At 44.1% G+C, this 22,311-nt stretch overlaps 1 protein-coding gene across 3 annotated transcripts in view; it reads left to right on the top strand.

Moving 5' to 3' along the window:
- The window catches only part of LGMN (legumain), a 45,705-nt gene extending 23,394 nt beyond the window's left edge, over positions 1–22,311 (top strand). For all 3 annotated transcript variants that reach the window (XM_048485235.1, XM_048485233.1, XM_048485236.1), the window contains exons 3-14: positions 1,396–1,493; positions 3,648–3,729; positions 8,513–8,598; positions 8,722–8,797; positions 10,074–10,136; positions 11,914–11,980; positions 13,381–13,499; positions 15,810–15,899; positions 18,002–18,202; positions 19,474–19,644; positions 20,732–20,799; positions 21,409–22,311. In XM_048485235.1, coding sequence (XP_048341192.1) covers positions 1,396–1,493; positions 3,648–3,729; positions 8,513–8,598; positions 8,722–8,797; positions 10,074–10,136; positions 11,914–11,980; positions 13,381–13,499; positions 15,810–15,899; positions 18,002–18,202; positions 19,474–19,644; positions 20,732–20,799; positions 21,409–21,454 — 1,167 coding nt within the window. In that variant the 3' untranslated portion in view covers positions 21,455–22,311. The remainder of the gene's footprint in view (positions 1–1,395; positions 1,494–3,647; positions 3,730–8,512; positions 8,599–8,721; positions 8,798–10,073; positions 10,137–11,913; positions 11,981–13,380; positions 13,500–15,809; positions 15,900–18,001; positions 18,203–19,473; positions 19,645–20,731; positions 20,800–21,408) is intronic.

Raw genomic sequence — 22,311 nt, 5'->3', positions numbered from 1 at the left:
TAACCACTATACCACACTGGCTGTCTTTACATTCAAGATGAGAGGAGCTTGAGGTTGGTGGATGGAATTCATTTAGGGAACTGGCAGGTTCAGATAACCTCTCTGGTACTCTTCCCGTCATATGACTCTGTTGTCCCTTCTGATGTCATGTGCGTGCAGTTCAGGGGGTCCCTGCTGCTTCCTGGTGACTCCAAGGTGTGAAAGACAAGGACATGGTATTCAGACTACAAGGAATGGATTCAAACCACAAGAAAAGAGATTCCACCTAAATATTAGGAAAAACTTTTGTTCGATGGTGGAATATGCTGTCTTGGGGTGTGATGGAGTCTCCTTCTTTGGAGGTTTTTAAACTGAGGCTGGATGGCCATCTGTCAGGAGTGCTTTGATTGTATGTTCAGCAATGGCAGAGGGTTGGCTGAAGGGCCCTTGTGATCTGTTCCAACTCTATGATTGTCCCTCAAAAGTATAGGAATGTCTTTCACATTACAGTTTCCCTTATTCATCCCTCCCCTCCCCCCCTTTTGAAGCACGTGCATTTGAAGGCAGCACTTTGTAGTTCTTTGTTTTAGGACTGCCACACTTCAGTCAGTGATGGAATGTTCTGGAAGATTAAAAATGCTGTGATTTGTGTAGGGGCTGACCTGTTTATCCAGTGTGGAAAGAGAAAGGGCAAATGTCAGTAGCTTCTCTACAGATGCTGATTTTCTGTCTCTACGCATTTATACCCTGCTGTCATCGTACCTCTGAATTCTGACTTATTTATTTGCAACACCCCTCCCGCCTTCATACTAGAAGAAGAAGAAGAAGAGTTTGGATTTATATCCCCCCTTTGTCTCCTGCAGGAGACTCAAAGGGGCTTACAATCTCCTTGCCCTTCCCCCCTCACAACAAACACCCTGTGAGGTAGGTAAGGCTGGGTAAAATGGGTAAAATGACTTGGGGCTCTCCATCCCTACTTGTATCTGATGAAGGCAGCTTTGATCTTTGAAAGCTTATATCCTGAAAATCGCATTGGTCTCTGAGGTGCTACTGGACTCAAATGTATCTCTTCTACTGCAAACCAACATGGCTACCCTCTGGAACAATCTTTGTGCAGTTACTGGAAGATGATGGTATGACACACCCTCCTTAGGGTGGCTTAGCTGCTTTGAGTGTGTATCTGAGTTCTGTATGTGCAGCAGTTAGAGCAGGGGTGTCATTGGCCATGCCAGCAGGAGCTGATGGGAATTGTAGTCCATGAACATCTGAAGCGCTAGAGTTGGACACCCCTGAGTTAGAGGGTTTGCTAATTAACGTGTAAATATTTAATGATAAATAAAATCCCAGGGGGTTGTCCTGTGCTATGTACAGCAAGTTTAAAGGCAACCCAGTGAAGAAAATCCTTGTGTCTTTCAGGCTGACGTGTGTCATGCATATCAGATCGTGCACCGGAATGGGATTCCTGATGAACAGATCGTGGTTATGATGTATGATGACATTGCTAACGATTCAGAGTAAGTAGCAGATTCAACAGGGAAACAGAACCTTCCATTTTCCCTTATTAGTTTTGCTGTTCTCCTTTGATGTCATGTCATAAACTGTCTGAGAGTTCTGGAGACTATATGTCCAGACAATGTGACTCGCTGTTGCAGTAGGCTCATTGGAAGATTTCAGGGTGTACTTCGCCATTTAAAAGTGTATTCTTGACTACTTGCCATTGTGTTATAGAGAGTGAGAGATTCCCTACAGTCAGGTACATGAGCTGAGAACTGGAAGAAGTCAGGCATCTGTAACTTAGCAGCAGACGCGCAATATGAAAACAGTGTTCCAAATTTGATTCCTGCCAACTCCAGTGATACGATCTGAGATATACCAATAGAGCACTGGTTTCCGGTGGAATTCCGAATCATTTTCAAGGTTTGGGTTTTGACCTTTAAGGCCTTACGCGACCTGGGACCCTTGTACCTTCGGGACCGCATTACCCCATATGTCCCCACTCGTCCTTCGCTCAGCAGAGGCAAACTTACTGGTAGTCCCCGGCCCCTCCATGACGCGGCTGGCCTCCACGCGGGCCAGGGCCTTTATAGCCCTGGCCCCGGCCTGGTGGAACACTCTCCCTCCAGCTGTCTGGGCCCTGCGGGATCTCGGTGAGTTCCGCAGGGCCTGTAAGACCGAGTTGTTCCGCCGGGCCTTTGGAGCAACCAGCCGCGGAGTATGGCGCCCCTGTTCGATTCCATCAAGATTATCCTCCTATGGAGGAGTCCAACTGCTCCCCAGGGGAGGGTTTTGAAGGAAAGGATTTTCCGGGTGCCTTTATGCCTTTATTATGAAATCACTGCTGTTTTAATGGAATTTAGTATATTTTAATGTTAGAGTTTTATGGGCTGCTGCTGTTCTATTTGCATGGTTCGCCCCTAACTTGTTTGTATTAATTCTGTTGTACACCGCCCGGAGCCCCTCGGGGATAGGGCGGTATAAAAATTGAAATACATACATACGTACATACGTACATATGTACATACGTACGTACATAAATGGTCTGTCAAGATCAGCTGGCGGTTCTCCAGGATCCCTGGCAGAGATCTTGGACATCACCCCCTGCCCACTCTTTTTAACTGGAACTGCCTGAAGATTAAACTTGGAATCTTTGTCATGCAACATGAATGTTCTGCTGAGTGTTGACTCAGATCAATGAGCGGTCTTAAGTTTATCTGATGTTCCTGGATAAGTAAACCAACTAAAAATTGATCCTTTTTTGTTCCTGGCTGTTGCTTATTCTTGGCCTTGCATTGTAGAATTGAACTTTACACTGTAAGTAACCAGAGGTCATCTGATTGGCTTACTAGTATTTGTGCACTCAAAGCCTGCAGCATGTACACTGAATGGGTGACACATAGCTTTTAGAAAGGTGTGCAATTAATTCATATGTTCCAGCCCTCCTGGGTTCACTGTCCAACTCTCAAGACACATCTGACCTTTGTTTGCATGCCCACGGAAGTCTGTTTTGCACATTCTGTGTAGTCCTGGTTGAACACCAGCAAAGATTGAGGCTGTAGGAAGTAACCACTGACATAAACTGCTTCTGCGTGGATTCCATCATACCATTCCACAGCATGTGATTTGATTGGGGCTGGGTGTGGAGGCAAGATAATGGGGTTAGGAGTTCAAACACTGCAAAAATAATCTTATTGGTATCCTGTAGTTGTGGGTTATAGAGCAGAGGTGTCCTGTTTTGATTGAAAGCCAGTCAAGCAGCCGTCTCTCCTGAAAAGGACAGAGCTTATTGCAGGATGCTTAACAGAACCTGAGAATCCTTCTTTCCATCAAAGAGTTAATCATATATACTGTGAATGCTTCACTGGAAGTAAGTTCAAATTTTAAAATATGGGGGTAAGTTTCCTAGAGTCCTGCACAGACGCTGGGATAGAAATCCAAATGTGTAAATCTAATGGTGTTTTAAGTGCATGAAGCCCTGTGGGTAGTACTTCACCTTTAGTTCTGGCTCTGTGCTGTTAATTATTTTTGTATGCTGAGTCCAGATGTTCAATGACTACACTTTTAATGTCATGATCTGCTTGTGTTAGGGCAGTAAAGTGGTTTAGAAATTTAAAAAGGAATAAAGGTGGTGGTGGTTGTTTTACATTGTTTTGCATACTTTTCTTTCCCAGGAATCCAACCCCAGGAATAATCATCAACAGACCCAATGGTACAGATGTATATGAAGGAGTACTAAAGGACTACACAGGGAAGGTAGGAGTCGGTTTTCTTACCTCGGGGGCCCAGGAATGAGGGTCACTTCCCATATTCCAATTCAGTGGTCAGTCATAATAACTTTTAACCTGTAACAATTAATTGTAAGGCATGAGCAGTTCAAATGGGGGGAGTAGATGAGTAGCAACGGGGCACAGCGCAACCTCCAAAGAGGTTTGTGGCACTGCACCCAGCAAGAAAGCAAGGAATATTCCCCGAGGGCAGTGAAAAGCCCCTATGTAGCCCAATGAATAGGCCGTATCACCCTTTTTGGTGGTGTAAATCCACACTAGCAAAAGTGGGCATTCCTGGGCTGAAAGGGCTCAGGAAGTCAATTGAAATTTTCTTTGTCCCTAAGAACGTCTCCATTGGTACCAGTGTAGGCTCCTTCACTGGTGCTTGGCCATCATGTAGCTGCTGGTGTTAGTGCCCTTCAGCTAGTGTAGAGGCTGCTTACTCCACTGTGAGTGGCTTTTATACCAGTGGCTGAGTCACACCCCATCCGGAGCCCTTTTGCTCCTAGCTCCAGGACTGCACGGTAAAATGTAATGCAGTGCAAAACTAAAAACCTTGTAATGATCACCAGCTTGTCAGTAAATCGTGTAACTCTCCATACATTGCTGCCTGCAAATATCTGGCTACTCTAAACACGTCACAATCAGGAAGTAAAGGCTTTCTCTTTCATAATAAGCCTCTATTCTACCACCGTGCCATGAATCCCTTTGAAGTGTTAGTTATTGAGCACAGAAGTATGTTGTCAACTGAACTGTAAACTTTCCATGTTAGATTAATACAGAATTGCAGAGTGCAGGATTAATTATGTGTGTTTTTTCTGCCCTGCTGATCAGCAAGTTACAACACGGAATCATTTGAGAGCAGTGTCATGGTCAATATAGTGCTCCTACTCTTGCATGATTAAGCACTGAAGTCCATCAATATTGCTAGATGGAATATCTGCGTAGGCTTTCCCAAAAGACTTTCTGGACCTTGAACGGAATGTTTGGCATTTTGCAGGAACAACTAATTGTTATACCATATTGCAGACCTGCTTTTCAACTCCCTTCATTTAAAAAAGTAGTTCACTGGGGTGGAGGCAGAAGAGCTTCTGACCAGATTAAGACAAGCCCTGGGCTCATCCAACTGGATCTTGGGATGTGGAGTTACTGTCCCTTCCTGAAGCTCTTTGTTGATGCTCGGTTGGGGATGTTCCTCCAAACTTATTAAGTTTTAGAGAGAGGTTTTGGGATCACATATAAAACTGTAGGAGCAGCAGTGGCGTAGAGGTTAAAAGCAGGTGTACTCTGATCTGGAGGAACTGGGTTTGATTCCACACTCTACCGCTTGAACTGTAGAGGCTTATCTGGGGAATTCAGATTACCTGTACACTCCAACACACACCAGCTGGGTGACCTTGGGCTAGTCACAGTTCTTCTGAGCTCTCTCAGCTTCACCTACCTCACAGGGTGTTTGTTGTGAGGGGGGAAGGGAAAGGAGTTTGTAAGCCCCTTTGAGTCTCCTTACAGGAGAGAAAGGGGGGATATAAATCCAATTCTTCTTCTTCTATCTCGCATTGGATTGGTCTATGAAGGTCAGTATTGTCTACTTTGACTGGCAGTGGTCCTCTAGGGTGTCATTCTGTATCACCTGCTACCTTTTTTTTTAAATTTGAGGTACTAGCAATTGATCTTGGGACCCTCTGAATGCAAAGTAGATGCTGTACCACTGAAGTATGACCCCCAGTGATCAAATTATAACAGTCCTTGAAATGGGTCTGTGGGTTTGAGAGATTGGATCCTGGAAAGTGCAGTTCAACTATGAATGTATAAAGCAGTGATTCTTAACTTTCTATCTACTACCATCCATGAACATCCAGTGCTCCCCACCCAAGAGATTAGGACCTCGAAATAGCACTCAAGTCAAGTCATCTTGGCATGTTTGTGCTAGTAGTTTATGTACTCCAGATTTCAGGCATGAATACAGTGGAATTCTGCGGCTTAAAAGTTTTCACCCAGTTCCTTAATGTTAAGTTGAATTCTTTTTTTTTCTTTTGTGGTTATCAAAGTCCAGAAGGAGTCATCTAGGATCTGGGTTGTTACCCTGAGAGCTCAGTGAGCAATATGAAGTGGCTCTCTTCCACTGGCAAATAGCAGCCATTGCAAATGGAGGGAAGGGAATACCTGCAATCCAGAAGTCTCTCATTTGCCCCAAAAGTTCTGAATGCCTCCTTCCCAGTTTTTGTGTGTGTGTTAGAAAAGGGGATGGATACACTCCATCCATATCCTTCCCAGATTTGACAGCCCCTTCCAAAGGTGCATATGATCCCCAACAGGAATCCCTGATGTAAGAATAACAGCCCCAGAGAATACCCGTATCCTGTCGTTTGACTAGCTTATAAGCTGCAAGTAACCTTAAAGAGCAGGGTGCTTGGCCTGCTTGATGTTCCTCAGTGCTTGTGTACATATGGCTAGATTGACACATCTGCAGCAGTGGCTCCCATGTGACTTGGGAGAAGCTGTTCTTCAGAGCTGCCTCTTCTGTGGTATCAGAGCATGAGTAGCCTTGAAATAAGTGTGATGCAAGTGTAATAAATTCACCGAGCTTTCAGGGAGTCACTGGACTGATCCCTTAATGACTGCCTGGGGTTCTTATGGCAACAAAACTGATCTACATCATGAAGTGTTAGAACAGACTGTGCCACATCAGACTGCAAGTGGAGATCTTGCTTTGTTCCCATGTATTTTGAGCTCTTTGCACAGCAGGCGAAAGGCTGGCTAGAAGTCCCCTCCTTGATGTTTGTTGGGACTCTTTAGTTTGGAGAGGAGACGTCTGAGGGAGGATACAATTGAAGTCTATAAAATTATGCATGGGGTAGAAAATGTCAACAGAGATAAATTTTTCTCTCTTTCTCACAATACTAGAACCAGGGGGCATACATTGAAAATGCTGTGGGGGGAGAATTAGGACTAATAAAAGGAAACACTTCTTCACGTAACACACGATTGGTGTTTGGAATATGCTGCCACAGGAGGTGGTGATGGCCTCTAACCAGGATAGCTTTAAAAGAGGCTTGGACAGATTTATGAAGGAGAAGTTGATCTGTGGCTACCAATCTTGATCCTCCTTGATCGGAGATTGCAAATGCCTTAGCAGACCAGGTGCTTGGGAGCAGCAGCAGCAGAAGGTCATTGCTTTTATATCCTGCATGTGAGCTCCCAGAGGCATCTGGTGAGCCACTGCGAGTAGCAGAGTGCTGGACTAGATGGACTTTGGTCTGAGCAGCAGGCTGTTTCTTATGTTCTTATGTCTGTTTTCTGAGAGTGTTTTACATAGGATAAAGGTGTTTCAAAAGGGGTACTTGCCATCTGTTACCTAAAATATTTGTGATCCCTTCCTTTTGCATGTGTACACCTAGTTTATAATAATACAAAAAGCAATATGTGCATTATAAATCTTCAAAAATATGTTAAATATGAACATACTGTTCCCTAGAATCCAACCAGAGACTGCCATTCTAGAATCCTGGGACTGTTTACTTTCTTAAATGGAACTCAGATCAAAGGACTCTGAATGAAAGGTTGAGCTAATTCATCAACATTTAACAGTTTTGGATTTGTACCAGGCAGCCTTAATGTAGCAATAGGCTATGTAACAAACATGAGGTTTATTCCTGTTAAGAACCTAGAGTTATTCTGCAAGTAATAATGCTCTTATTTAATTAGTTATCTCGTTGAGCTATTAGTATTATTTAATCACATATCTATCCAGGAGATTCTTTTCTTCTGTTTATTTATTTCAAATACATACTGTGTTCTCCTTAAAATATTATTAAATATTATTACATATATATTATATATTACATGTAAATATTACATATATTAAAATAAAATATTACAAAGACATATTACAAAAACAGTAAACAGAATGGCATAGATTCCTTGAAGCACACAGACCCACTCTCTGGGCAGAAGGACACATTATGTCTAAAGTTAAGATCACAGCAGCCTTTGGCTATTATCAATAAATAAACCTTGATACCCTTTGAATATTAGCAGATCCAGTTACTCCAGTTCTGCCTTTACTAGCAAGGTGCATAGCAGGCAGGAATTAACCCTTGATATTGATGGGAAGCTATGGCTGAACAATTATGACTTCTCTGAAGATATCCTGTGAGTTCAGCCCATGGCTTTCCGAACCAGAGACGTTCAACTCATAGCTTATGTTCCTTACAACTACATCAAATCATTAGTATGTGCTCAGTATGCCTCTGGCTGAGTGGTACTAGAGTCCAAAGGCAGTAATGTTATTTTTTGTGGTGGGTTCTAATATGGAATCCTTTCCACATTCAGATGGATCCAGTAGCTCCCTTCTGCTAAGGTTGTCTCTGGCAGAATCCCCTGATCCAACCCATTGGCTCCTCTGCCAAGAAATCTCATTGTTGCTTCTGCAGAAACTTGGCAAATTACAAAGGTTTTGGAAGCACACCTGCAGGGCCATATTTCAGTTTAAGGGACTTCTGGCCAGACCTCTTTGGGCCACTGTCTCAGCATTGCTAGAGATGCCCCTTGCTCTTCTGTGTCTTTATATTACCAGGGGTTGTTTGCAGTGATGATCAAGTTGTTGCTTCCACCATGACTGATTCTCTCATTGAGGAGCCCATAATAAGCTTCCAGGGTTCCCCAGGTCAGATGTTGCAAACTATGGTTCTTTGTCGAGACAGTGCCCAGAACTCTTCAAATGAGAGAAGAGTAACGTTTCTGCCATGTTTCGATTTCCCAACCTGTAGGATGTTACTCCAGAAAATTTCCTTGCTGTTCTGAGAGGTGATGCTGAAGCAGTGAAGAAAGTAGGATCAGGAAAAGTGCTAAAAAGGTAAATGGACATGATGCACAGACAGAAGGGATGCAAAGGAGACTTCTCTTTAGCATTAGAGTTGACGTGAAACCAGAGCTCAGGTGACAGGAGTCAGCAGATTTAACTTGTCTCTTTTTGCAGTGGCCCTAAGGATCACATCTTTGTCTTTTTCACGGATCATGGAGCTCCTGGACTTTTGGCTTTTCCATCAGATGATGTAAGCAACTCCCCTCTCCTGTTTCTGTAAGATTTTAATGCCTGATCCATTTATGAACTTAGAAACTGGTATTCTTATATTATGTAATTTGCTATCTGTGTTGTGTGTTTCTTTAAGTGTTATTGTTCCCCTAGCACTTTTGATGTTAATTAAGCCTGGTTTTTTTATTATGAGCCAGTTGTTGCTTTCTTCTAGTTCTTGTTCTCTGTTCAGCTTCTCTCTTTATAAAACTCTACTGCTGTCCTATGAGCATGTCTGAGAATTGCTTTGTTTCCTATCCTTTCATAAGTACAAGCACATCTAGTCCAATATTTTCTACCACTCCAGTATTATTATGACCTGTGAAAGAGCCTACATGTGTACAAACGGAGCACGTATAGCTCTGTTTGCACCACTGAGATCCCTGCATTTTTCAGGATAGAGAGACCATATGCACATTTGTATGTGTGTAGGCTTTCCCTGGTTGTGAAGACACATGAAACTGCTGTGTACTGGATCAGACAGTTGGTCCATCAAGATCAGTATCGTCTATTCAAGAAAAAGAAGAGTTTGGATTTATACCTCACCTTTCTCTCCTGTAAGGAGACTCAAGGTGGTTTTCAAGCTCCTTTCCTTTCCTCTCCCCACAACAGACACCTTGTGAGGTAGGTGGGGCTTAGAGAGTTCTGAGAGAAGTGTGACTAGCCCAAGGTCACCTAGCAGGAACATAGGAGTGCATAAACACATCTGATTCACCAGATAAGCCTCTGTCACTCAGGTGGAGGAGTGGGGAATCAAACCCGGTTCTCCAGATTAGAATCTCCCAGCTCTTAACCACTACACCATGCTGGCTCTACTTCCTGATCTTTACTGGAGATGCCAGGGATTGAACCTTGAGCCTTCTGCATGCCAAGCAGCTCCTGTACCCTGAGTTACAGCACACCCCAGCAATGAGAAATGTACATGGTCAAATGAGCCTGGGCCCATAACCTATGGATGTACGTATGTAGACAGTAACCACTTGCAATGTGTGTGCAGTCCAAGTATGTATAAAACACAGCGTAAGGCAGACTGAATGATTCTTCACCTGCTTCCCCAATTTCTGAATGCAGGATTCTTAGAGTCTAGTCCAGTCCCTGTCTGCAATGCAGGGGTGATGATGATAGTAGCACTTGCCTATAATATATGAGAGTTGCTTTGGGTGCTTGTGGTGTGCTCTGTCAATACTTAGTATAGGCTTCTCTTTGCAGTACTGGGATCAAATAGGTTAAGAATGAAGTTGTTTTTTGTTTTGCAGCTGCACGCGAAAGACTTGAATAAAACCATTCAGTACATGTACCGTCACAGAAAGTACCAGAAGGTAAAACTGTGGTTATTTTTCTGGAGTTCAAAAAAACTAATTACCATTTATGTAGGAAGCAGCATTATAACCTCTTCAAGCGTACTTGCCACAGTGCTTAAGGGAAGGGAGAGTGTGTCAGAGCTATAAGATGTTGCCTGATTGTTACTTTAAGTAAATCATGGGAAGGATGTTGTGTTACAGCAGCTACGTTAATGAGATCATCAACTGCAGTTAGAAACTTTGTTTGAATATGCCCAGAGTACTGCACTGGGAAATCTGAAAGGTGTCAGTGGACTATCTGTCCTGTAAGGTAGGAAGTGTGCATGTACAGCCTGATTCTGTGCACATTTTCTCAAAAGGAAAACTTGCTAAATTCAATGGTACTTTCTCTTTAATAAGTGCTTACCCCTCTTGAACTAAAGCAGGTATCTGAGTAAACCCTCCAGGCATCAGGCTGTTTCATGGTCTTGAAAACATAAATTGGAGTACTGACAATCCATGTTTTAGATTAAAAATAGCACCGTTAGGAGTTGGGTGTGATACTTGAAGCTTCCCTGTCTGTGGAGGCTCAAGCGAGGCCTGGTGACTGGCCTCCTCCCTGTCACAAATGGGCCTAGCTACAGTGATCCATGCAACGGTCACCTCCAGGCTAAACTACTGTAACTTGCAGTATTCTGGGCTGCCCTTGAGATCGACCCAGAAACTCTTAACTGGTACAAAATGTAGCTCCTTGGATCCTAACAGGGACTCCGTGGTGGGAGCATATATGCCCAGCGTTCCACCAGCTGCATTGGCTACCAGTGGAGTATCGAGTCAGGTTCAAGGTTTTGGTCTTGAATTTAAAGCCCTAAGTGGTTTGGGGCCTTTGTATTGATGGAATCTCCTCTCCAAATACACCTCCATGAGAGCACTTCACCCTATGGATAACAGCTTGTTGGTGGTCCCTGTAGCCCAAAAAATGTCTATCTGTCCTCAACCAGGGCCAGAATATTCTCATTTCTGGCCCTGGCCTGGTGGAGTGCTCTGCCAAATGAGACCAGCGCCCCGTGGGACTTCTCCCAGTCCCACAAGGCCTGTGAAACAGAGCTATTCTCCCAGGCCTATGGCTGAGGGTAGCAGCGGTATTTCCATCAGAACTGGCATCCCTGTTCCTTGTTTTCCCTTATTTCTTCGTTCCTTCTCCCCTTAGCTAGATGGATTTCACTCTCATGGGTTGTCACGCCAGAAACTGAAACTGTATTTTAATGTTATTTACTACTATTTAGCCACCCTAAGCCCGTAAGTGGAAGGGTGACCTATAAATTCAAAAAGAAATGAAAAAGAAAGAGAAGAGAAGCATTTCCCAGAGAAATCCAGTACTGAAATTACAGTGCAGAGAATGGTGGTTTCAGCAAGTGGGTGTTGCGGTTTCCAGAGAGAATTTGCATGACAAAATGGAGAAGTTAGTCTGGAAGATGACAGATTTTGATACTGTGGTACACAGAGGGAAATATAGCTGGAGTGTGCAACTGTGGGAGCTGTGGCGCTTGACGAGCAGGAACTGTATCAACAAACACCAAACTGTACCCGTCCCCTTGCTGGGCGTGGGGGGCTGGAGGAAAGAAAGGAGTGGGAGGAATTTCGCAAGTCTTGTTCCTAAAGAGAGTGTTTACACAGGTGGTGTTTGTCCTCCTTCTTGACTTTTATTCTTAAATGGGTTAGTCCTGCTTGACTTTTAATCTCACTGTGAAATATGAACTAAACCAAAGCTGGGACTCCCCGTGGTAAAAATGTGCTTCATGATTGTAAATTGCAGATGGTGTTTTACATTGAAGCCTGTGAATCTGGGTCAATGATGGTTCATCTCCCTGATAACATAGATGGTAAGTAATTGGTTAGCATTTGGGTATGCTCATGGTAGGCCATCCTTGGTTGTATTCAAGATAGTCAAATGCTGGGAGCGATCAGAAGCCCTGGTCAGAATTTATTTGTTCAGGGATTTTTACCAAGCAGCTTATATAATGCAGTTTAAATAAACATACAGGAAAGAAACAAACGCGTTGCAATAAGAGTAGTAGTTAAGATTGTGATAAAGATAATGAGGACAACTCCTAGGCTGATCCTGGATCCCACTCAGGGCTACAAACCATAAATTGAGGCTTAAATACCTGCAGACAGGAAGGAAAAAAAAGCTCAGCCAAGTATTTGGAGGCTTCTTTATTTCTGATGAAAGCTAAGTTTTGTTAGCTTGCCAGCTGCCAGCTGGATGCTTTTCTTTTTGCCACAGATAGAACGTTTCCCATAGTTCTGAAAACTCAATGCACCATTGGAAGGGGGCTCATGTACACCATGTCATGTACACCAGCCACCCAATGTGTCATGTACATAAGCCACCCAATATTCAAACAAAAGCAAGCAATTTACATTGTCATCTATTCAGAGGTTGTTCTGCACTTGTGTGACCTCAGACAGTAGCAATCTTCAGAGTCTCCCAGCACTCTGGGGTTGTGTTTGAAGCCTCGCTGTTGATATTTTGTGAAAATAGCAGTGAACTTTATCCTTCGGAATGGGCTTTTCCCATCCATTGTACTACTGAACCTAGGGTGCAGATGACCAACTGAGAAGGGCTTATTTGGCAACACAGTGACCAAGAGAGTGAATATTTGAATCTGGAGCCCGAGTTAAGGTTCAGAATGCAAACTGAGAGTCAAGTGGCCCTTTCTTGATTGGAGCAACACACTCCAGTCCACAAACTTCCAAGGGGGTCCTCTGCCTCCTTACTTTCTTCTCCAGAGAGACTTTTTGAATACACAAAGAATAGACACATATGTTGACTTTAAACCGAAATATTTCAGCTGAACTGAGTTGTAGATCCAGTTGTTTAAGTAAGCATAGGACCATAACGTAAGAAGAGCATGCCAGGTTAGACCAGTGGTTCATCAAGTCCAGCATCTTTTTTCGTACAGTGCCCAACCATTTGTCAACAACAGGCATAGAGGTCTAGGCCTTCCCCAATGTTGCCCTTCAGCATTGGTATTTAGACGTTTATTGCTTCTGATGGTGGAAGTTCCTTTAGTGATCTTGGCTGGTAGCCACTGTGGGACCACCTACCCTCTGCGAATGTGACTGGTTGCCTTTTAGAGCCATCTATGCTAAGGACCTCCACTGTGTCTACTGACAGTGAATCCTTCAATTTAATTACTTGTTGACAGCATACCCCACCACACTGAACCAGCCAGGGGGAATGACTCCCTTTCCTGCTTCTCTGTTTTTTGTCTTGCAGTTTATGCCACTACTGCCGCCAATGCCAAGGAGTCATCTTACGCATGTTACTTTGATGAAAAGAGGCAAACCTACCTTGGGGATTGGTACAGCGTCAACTGGATGGAGGATTCTGATGTCGTGAGTCACTAGGATCTAGCTTTATTTTAACAAAACTCTCAAACTTCTTTTTCCCATTTTTGTTTGCATTCGTGCAGATATGGGCAATTTTGTCCATTTCTGAAAGCAGTTTGACCTCTGGGACTTGAAAGGTGGTGATCTCTTTGGAATGTTTGCTCCCCAAAGCGTGTCTTGAGCTTAAGTCTTCCAGTTCTAGCTTGGCTCTGTGTAACCACAACGCTGCACCAGCTCTGTGCAGACTTACATAGACCATGCAAACTGAGCCTGCCTTCCTTCCTTCAATTTGGCAATGACCATTTCCTCTGCCTGTATACATGCATGTTATCCATCCTAGGCATTTGCAGCTCGGTGGCAGTGTCGCATGCTGACTTCTGCACATGTCTGTGATGTGGGAGTGTGCCAGGCAAAGAGAGGAACTCTCAAGGAAGAAATGGTCAGAGTGTCCAACATAAGGAACAATGCAGTTCTTGGAATTGTAATGATTCAGACAGCTGAATGCCAAAACATTTTTTTGGGAAAAATTATCCTTGTTAAAATAAGGCATGAAATGACAAACTAAAAACAGACCATCAAAATTGATTAAAGACTTTGGTAAAGAGAAACGTTTTGTCATGTCACCTGAAGTACAATAAAGTAGGTGCATGGGAGCCTGCAGGAAAAGGGAATTCCTGAGGCAAGGGGCCAGCACAGGAAAAGCCCTGTCCTGGTTTGCCCCCTGCTTTCCCTGGGCAGGGCAGGGCTTTGGCAAAGGATTTTAATTCCCAGGCTAGACAGTACAAAGCACAAGATCTCTCTCAAAGTTCCACTTTCTGTACAATGTGCTATACAGGAGTTGTGCATCATGCCTTGCTTGTGAAACTGCAGGAATGGTCATTGGTAGCTTCAGGTGTACTTTCTGTTTGATTTCTTTTCATCATCTGGATTTGAATAAAAGCCTTTGGGCTCCTTCCTTTCCCATGAAGGACAGTGGGAAAAGAAATGCAGTATGCATCAAGGACAGGGCTTTTCCCCCAGTAATTTGTATTTGGAGGTATACTGCTTCTGAATGTAGAAGCTCTACATAGCCATTAAGGGCTGTCCATGAACTGGTCCAGTCCTCTTTTAAAGCCTCCCACTCTTGTTGTTCTTGACACACTCCATTCCTGTAAATTAATTATGTGTTATGTGAACCAGGACTTTCTTGTCTGTTCTGAGTCTACCACCAAGCAACATCATTGTGAACCCCACAATTACTGGCGCGCGTGTGTGTGGTGGTTAAGAGCAGGTGGACTGTAATCTAGAGAACTGGGTTTAATTCTCTACTCCTCTATACAAGCAACAGACTCTTACCTGGTGAACTCGATTTGTTTCTCCACTCCTACATTCCTTCTGGGTGACCTTGGTCTAGTCACAGTTCTGTCAGAACTCTCTCAGTCCCACCTACCTCACAAGGTGTCTGTTGTGGGGAGAGAAAAGGAAAGGAGCTTGTAAGCTCCCTTGAGTCTCCTTACAGGAAAGGCGGGGTATAAATCCAAACTCTTCTTCTGTATGTGGTTCATAAACCTCTAACCTTCCCCCACCCCCCCTCACAACCTTGTCTTGGTCATTGTTTTGTTCTAAACTCAATCCTTCCCTAATTCTTTAATCTTTTCTCACAAAAAAAGTCCCATGACCATTTTAATAGCTGCCTTCTGCACATTTACATCTCTAGATGTACTTTTTACAGTATGAGGCTGAGCCTATATCCAGTTTTCCAAAATGTGGTTGTGCCATAGACCTGCACTAGAGAATTGTGATAACTGTTTTATTTTAAGACCCTTTCCTAAGAGATGTTAAGAACATAAGAACGAGCCTGCTGGATCAGACCAGAGTCCATCTAGTCCAGCACTCTGCTACTCATAGTGGCCCACCAGATGCCTTTGGGAGCTCACATGCAGGATGTGAAAGCAATGGCCTGCTGCTGCTCCCGAGCACCTGGTTATGTTGATGTTGTGTTGTAGGGTATTGGAGATCAGCTGAAGGCCACAGATGCCAGCATCAAGGACATCCTTGAGATAGCTGTGTAACTTGGGCATGCCCTCAATGCTAATCATTACTATCTTCTTAAGTAATCTTTTGGTTCCGAACTCCTGATTCATTATAATCCTTACTGAAGTTCCGCACCGTATCTAAATGGTTCGCTCCATTCATGGGGTTTTGTGTTCACGGTTACTTTTCACTGGTAACTGAAAGGTTGGGCGTGTGGGCTGTTTTGTTTTCCATTGGTTCGGGTTTCCTTGAGCATTTGTAAGCTGATGCCAAACAACCTGCTTCTCTCTCTTTTGGTTGCAGGAGGATTTGAAGCGGGAAACTCTCCACAAGCAGTTTGAGTTGGTGAAGAAACGCACCAACACCAGTCACGTGATGCAGTATGGAAATAAAGTGAGTGCTTAGAGTCAAATAAGGTTTTTGAAACCATGTAAATGTATCTTGTCCTTTCCTCTGGTCCATAGAAGGGAGGAAGGCAGACTTGAAAAAGCGAACGAATTTCACAACACCTGGAGGGGGCTTTCTTTGTCTGTGACTGCAACCAAGATCTGGAATTCTCCCTTCTAAAGAGTAATTTGTATTTGTAACTGCACTTCCCCTGCCCCCCCCCTCCCCCCATCAGCATCCTAACCTTTGATACTGGAGGAGGGAAAGGGAAGGGAAGCCCCTGTGTGTGTGCGTATTTATGTCTGTGTTCAAGGATATCTCAAAACAGGATTATTCCTCTTTCTGCAATGAGTTCATAGTCTTTCTCTTTCTTTAAAAAAAAATCCTTTAAATGGCTTAGTAAGGCAGGCGAGCCTGAGAAATAATAACCGCTGAAATCCCCCCATGTGAGATTCTTGGCTGAGCCAGGACTTCAACCCGGAAAGCTAATGTGGTGTAATGGTTACAGTGTTGGCTTGTGCCTGGGGAGCTCTGGGTTCAAGTTCCTGTTTATCATGAAACTCATTCTGTTGACCAGTCATTATCTCTTAGCCTAATCTTTCTCACAGGGTTATTGTGACCATAAAGCGGGGAAGAGAAAATAATGCGTGCCAACCTAAGTTCCTTGGATGACTAAAATTGTAATAAATAAATAAAATTAATCTTCCCCAGTCTAAGTCTAGTTCTCAAAACACAGCACCTGATACTATTTCATCTATTGTCGACCTGGAGTGCAGTCCTTGGCAGAGTTACTTCAGTCATATTATGAAGGCCTTAGACTAGAGCACAGGTGTCAGACTTACAGCCCTCCAGATGTGCATGAACTACAATTCCCATCAGCCCTTGCCAGTATAGCCAATGCTCATGTTGGGAGGGACTGATGGGAATTGTAGTTCATGAACATCTGGAGGGCCGTGAGTGACAACCCTGGACGAGAGTGACTGTGCATAGAATTGCACCATGCAAGCTGTCAGTATTCTCAGCCTAGACTCTTGTTGGGGCTACTATGACTTTTAGACCCTGTTGTTTTTCAGAGAGCTCACAGTGTATCCCTTGTTTCCCATGCAGCCTCCCATCTAGGCAGTTTAGGGGGCCAAACCTGCTGATCTGCGGCAGTAGAGCATGATGTTGTGTGTCTGGATGATTCTCTGGGCCATGGTTGCTACCTGTCCCCCTCAGCTCTGCAACCTTCTCTACTTGCCAAGCTTCTCCTGCCCCAGTCTCCTTGAACCAGTCATGTGCTCCACCTACCTTGTGATGTGGTGGCAAAGCTGTTTCTTGAGGATCCCCACCATCTTATGAAATTCAGTTTGGGTCCTCTGTTTATATTCATAAGATATCACTCAGTATAGTGGGCCAGTAGAAGAAGAGTTTGGATTTATACCCCGCCTTTCTCTCCTGTAAGGAGACTCAAGGTGACCTACAAACTCCTTTCCCTTCCTCTCCCCACAACAGACACCTTGTGAGGTAGGTGGGGCTGAGAGAGTTCCGAAGAACTGTGACTAGCCCAAGGTCGCCCAGCAGGAATGTAGGAGTGCGGAAACACATCTGGTTCAGCAGATAACACATCTGGTTCACTTTGAAGGACTGTGACTAGCCCAAGGTCACCCAGCAGGAATGTAGGAGTGCGGAACCACATCTGGTTCACAGGGGAATCAAACCCAGTTCTCCAGATTAGAATCCAACTGCTCTTAACCACCACACCATCCTGGCTGGGCTGGGGTATTTCCATCAGACTGGGCTTTTTCTATCAGAATAACTTTGGGCAGCATTCTTCCTGCCAACCTAAACCTAGAGACCCTTTGCTAGTCAGAGGAAGTAATGGTGAGCCAACAGGTTCTCTCGGTATAAGTCTGCATTATAAATTCATCTGTGTTGTAGTGTGATTGCCTTATTCAGATGAAAATGAAGACTGTAATCCACTGTGAACCATTGCTAGAGCACTGAAAATTCTCAAGTCAGCATGATGAAGCTTTGGGAAATGTGGATGCTAAATGGATCCAATTCTGTTCCACTTACATAGGGTATCATGGATCTCTCTCTCTTCCCCCCCCCCCTTTTCCTTGCAGACCATCTCTCACATGAAAGTGGTACAGTTCCAGGGCACAGCAAAAGCAGCCAGCGTCCCAATTTCCCTGCCACCCATAAGCAACTATGACCTCACTCCAAGTCCTGACGTGCGCCTTGCAATCTTGAAGCGCAAGCTGATGGCCACCAACGACAAGTATAAAGCTATGGCCTTCCTACAAGAGATCAAGACACTTCTAGATGTGAGAATGAAACCATGCAAATTGTGCAATATCAATATAGGGAGGAGCAAACTGCACTGATATCTTGGATGCTCCTTTGCATCACTTCATTGATGTTTGGTTGTGGTGGGTTTTCCGGCTGTGTGGCCGTGGTCTGGTGGATCTTGTTCCTAATGTTTCACCTGCATCTGTGGCTGGCATCTTCAGAGGTGTATCACAGAGGGAAGTCTGTTACACACTGTGTCCAGTGAGAAGGGAATGTTTTAGTGGGGTATATATTGTCATGTCCCTGGGTGGGGAACCAGTCAGTAAGTGTTTGCGTGGAACCTGCTATGCAAAGGTGTGGTTGATAGTATAATATTGCAGCTGGGGTTTTTCAGTCCAGGGAGTGATTCAGTCCAGGGAGCATTCCCAGCAGCAGCAGCATTGGTGAATGCAATCCTGTGTTTGGGTGGAGTCCATGAATTTAGCATGCCCTTGGCCTTTGATTCTGGTGTTTTTAATTCTCAGAGTCTCTTCTTTCTTGTGGAAGTTGTTTTGGTGTTTGTGAATTTCAATGGCCGCCCTGTGCAGTCTGACAAAGTAACCATCTGAATTGTCCAGAATTTCAGTGTTTTCAAATAAAATGTTATGTCCAGTTTTGTTTATGACATGTTCTGCTACTGCAGATTTTTCAGGATGGTTAAGCTGACAGTGTCTTTTGGGCTCCTTAATACGAGTCTAAATGCTGGGTTTTGTGGCTCCTGTGTACACCTTTCCATGGCTGCAGTTTACATAAGAAATTGATTGTTTATCATCTGTGATGATTTTCTCTTGAATAGTTGAAGTGGGGAGAGGCAGTTATTTCTTGCAATAACCGTGTGATCATCCCCATCATTGTGGCAGTGTTTGCAGAGAACATCCCTGCAGCCTGAGCTAACTCCATTCTGAAGTGGCTCCCATGTTGCCTGTCAGGTGTGTGAAGAGCACCTTGTTAGACTGTGATGATTGGCAAGAGCTTGATCCTACAGATGCCAAGCTAGAGATAGTAGTATAGTGTGGGGAGGAACTACTGTGGGCATTCCACTCATGGGTGTCGATGTGAATGATGTGCCACAGGCCCTGGCTTCATCCTGCTGTTCATACTGACCCAGCCATCCTGTAAAACTAATTGCTATAAAGGATCTGAAAGAACACTAAATTGCCTTTTTAATAACATTTGACTGGTTTTAAGAACCACCTGTCTCTCGGAGCCCACTGGCAAATCATGATCTCATTAATTAAGTTTTCCTGCATTTTGTCTTTTTTCACAGTCCAAGCAGCTAATACAGGACTCTACGTACAAGATTGTATACTTGATAACCAGCTCCGTAGAGCGCACAGAGCAAATTTTATCCGGCAGGATGAGCCTGAACAATTACGACTGCTACCAGGCTGCTGCGAATCACTTCAAAACCCATTGCTTCAATTGGCACAATCCTCAGGTGGGTCACCTTGAAAGCAAGTGTCGTTTCAGGCCCGGGGGAGCATGTTTTGTAACGGAGATCCCCAGCATCGTGCCTGGGGGGATTGTCCATCATCTTGCATGGATCCTACTCAGCTGAAGATCATCTCCCCAAGCAAGGGACATTGTGTAGGAGACTCCCCTTGTTGCCCCTTTCAAGGGACCTTTGTGGACTGGTTGGAGTCACCATGGATCTTTCCACTGGTGTCTGCCTGTCAAAAGGGACATTGTTGACAGGAGCTCCTGTCTGCAGAGCTCCCCAGAGCATGTTACGTCCAAAGCCATCATCTTCCTTGCAGTGAGGGTCAGGGAGCCGTTCGGTTTTGATGCTGGCTGTGGAAAGGGATAAAAATGAAATTAAATCTGCAGATGACCAAAATGCAGAGCGAGAAGCCATCACCCTGGTCTGCCTGCTTGTATCTGGGATCAGAAAGAGTTGCATCCAGAGACTGCTTTCCTGATTAAAAAGAAACAAGCGGTTACTGCCATTTGAGGGTGGAGAGGGTTTTCTCACCCCCAGCTACCATGTTCCATTGTTTAAGCCACGTGAAGACTGGTTAAACTTTATTCTGTGCAACAACAACCCCCTCCCACCCACCCCAACAGAATACATTTCGGTCTTGTTTACATAAAGTATACTATATAGTCTCGGCGGTAAGGGGCCGGATCTGCAGTTGGATTCATCCCCAGTATGACATTTGGGGTCCAGAGTATATCCAACTTTAAAAACAGGAAGTTGCTCTAATTTCCTTGCAGGAAGAAATGAGATTAACAGCATCTCTGGAGATTCTCCTAACGCTACAGAGATGAGATTAACACCATTTCTGTGATTTTCTTATGAAACAATTTGGGCAAAGACAGTCTTGGTGGAAGGGTGGATGGTGCAGCCATCTGGATGAAACAGAGCAGGCCTGGGTCTAGTCGATGCCTGGACGGGGAGATCTCCTGGGGAAATCTTGTGCCTCTCAGCTGGCTTTCCAAGGAGCAGAACAGTGGAGCTGTTAATTGGGGGAAAGCCTATTTTAAATCGAAAAAGGCTAACATTTCTCCTGTTTGTTTCCTTTCAGTTTGAATATGCTCTGAGACGGCTGTACGCTTTCGTCAATGTCTGTGAATTGGGATATCCCATAGACAGGTAATTATCGTACGCATAATGGAGGCTGGGTGAGCAACCTGAAGATGTCAAAACTCAGCAGCATCTGTTCGTACTGGCTAGCCGGGATTCCAGTAGCTCCTCAAGCCCCCCAAAAGATTTTCGGAAGCTTTTGAGAGTCGAAGCTCCCTTGGCCTTTAAGGTGCTCCTGGACTTGAATCATGTTCTTTTGCTGCAGACCAAAATGGCGACCCACTTGATACTGAGCCCAACTTAGGACAGGAAGGGCGGAATATAAATGTAATAAATAAATACTGGCCAGCTGAATCTGCTGTTGTATAAGCAAAATATTCTGCAGCTTTCTGGAAGTCTGCCAGAACAGAACTATCTTAAGAATCATTTCAGTGACTGGGTGCTCAAGGTAAGGGCTGTGATTCAGTGGCAGACCATCTGCTTTGCTTGCAGAAGGTCCCAGGTTCAGGCCCGGGCTTCTGCAGCTAAAAGGTTCTGGTGATGTGACCTCTGCCTGAGCCCCTGGGCACTGCTGCCAGTTAGAATAGGCAGTACTGATCTTGATAGACCAGTGGTACTGCTCAGCACGAGGCAGCTTCAAGTGTTCCGTTTGTCGCAGCTCTTTGCTTTCTTTTGCAGAGTTCTGGCGGCCATGGATCAAGTGTGTGTTGAAAATGCAGCCTAGCGAAAAGAGACAGCTGATAAGAATCCCAGCAGGAATTCCTACAAAGCGAAGAGAGGTTGGCATCCACAGAGGGAACAAATTACAGTGGAAGCTCTCGCGCACGCCTCTGAACTGATTCTGCACTTTAAAGCATTAAATGAATGGATGGAAAATGTTAATGTTCTCTTCAGGGATTTACCTTGTTCCAGAAGTCCTTTCTGAAGGCCTCTGGAGTTAGCCAGTTTATCAGTATCTTTGCAATTGCAATGCGTATTCATTGCTTCATTCCCCCCCCCCCTTTTTTTTTTATATGAATACTTGCACTACAGAATAGTGGTTTAGTTTTAACTTGATTTCAATCTCATGCTCACATTTTTATTTTTGTGGCTGCCTTCTGAGAATTAGCCAGAGAAGTTCACGAATGGCCTGTAATGAACACTATTTTCTGATTTTCCCCCCCTCATAATTGAAAACTAATGATTTAATGTCTAGGAAAGGATGCACGGAGTCATTTCACTAATCGGCTCAAGAATAAAATGTCTATTTGGACCTCAGCCTTGACAAGATGAAATTTTATATGTTTTTATGCCTTGAAACATTTGGAATAATAACCTCTCTGAGCCTGCCATGGCAAGGGAGAGTGGTCTAAAAATCAAATGAATACATTAATAAATAAAGAAAATAAAAGAACGAAGCTCACTTGGTCATAGAGGTTATTCCTCCTCTCTTTTTTCCCCTCCCTTTCCCTTCACCTGCCCAAGATTATCTATTGCTGTTTGGGTTTTTTTGATTTTGATGTAATTGTCTGTTTACACAATTTGTTGAGTGAGTTGTGCAGTACTTAGAGGAACCTGTGAATAAAAGAAGATAATGAGATA

Source organism: Sphaerodactylus townsendi, linkage group LG02, assembly GCF_021028975.2.
Source record: "Sphaerodactylus townsendi isolate TG3544 linkage group LG02, MPM_Stown_v2.3, whole genome shotgun sequence".
NCBI classification, from domain to species: domain Eukaryota; kingdom Metazoa; phylum Chordata; class Lepidosauria; order Squamata; family Sphaerodactylidae; genus Sphaerodactylus; species Sphaerodactylus townsendi.
Note: the sequence above shows the minus strand (reverse complement) of the source record. Positions and strands in the feature narration are given on the sequence as shown.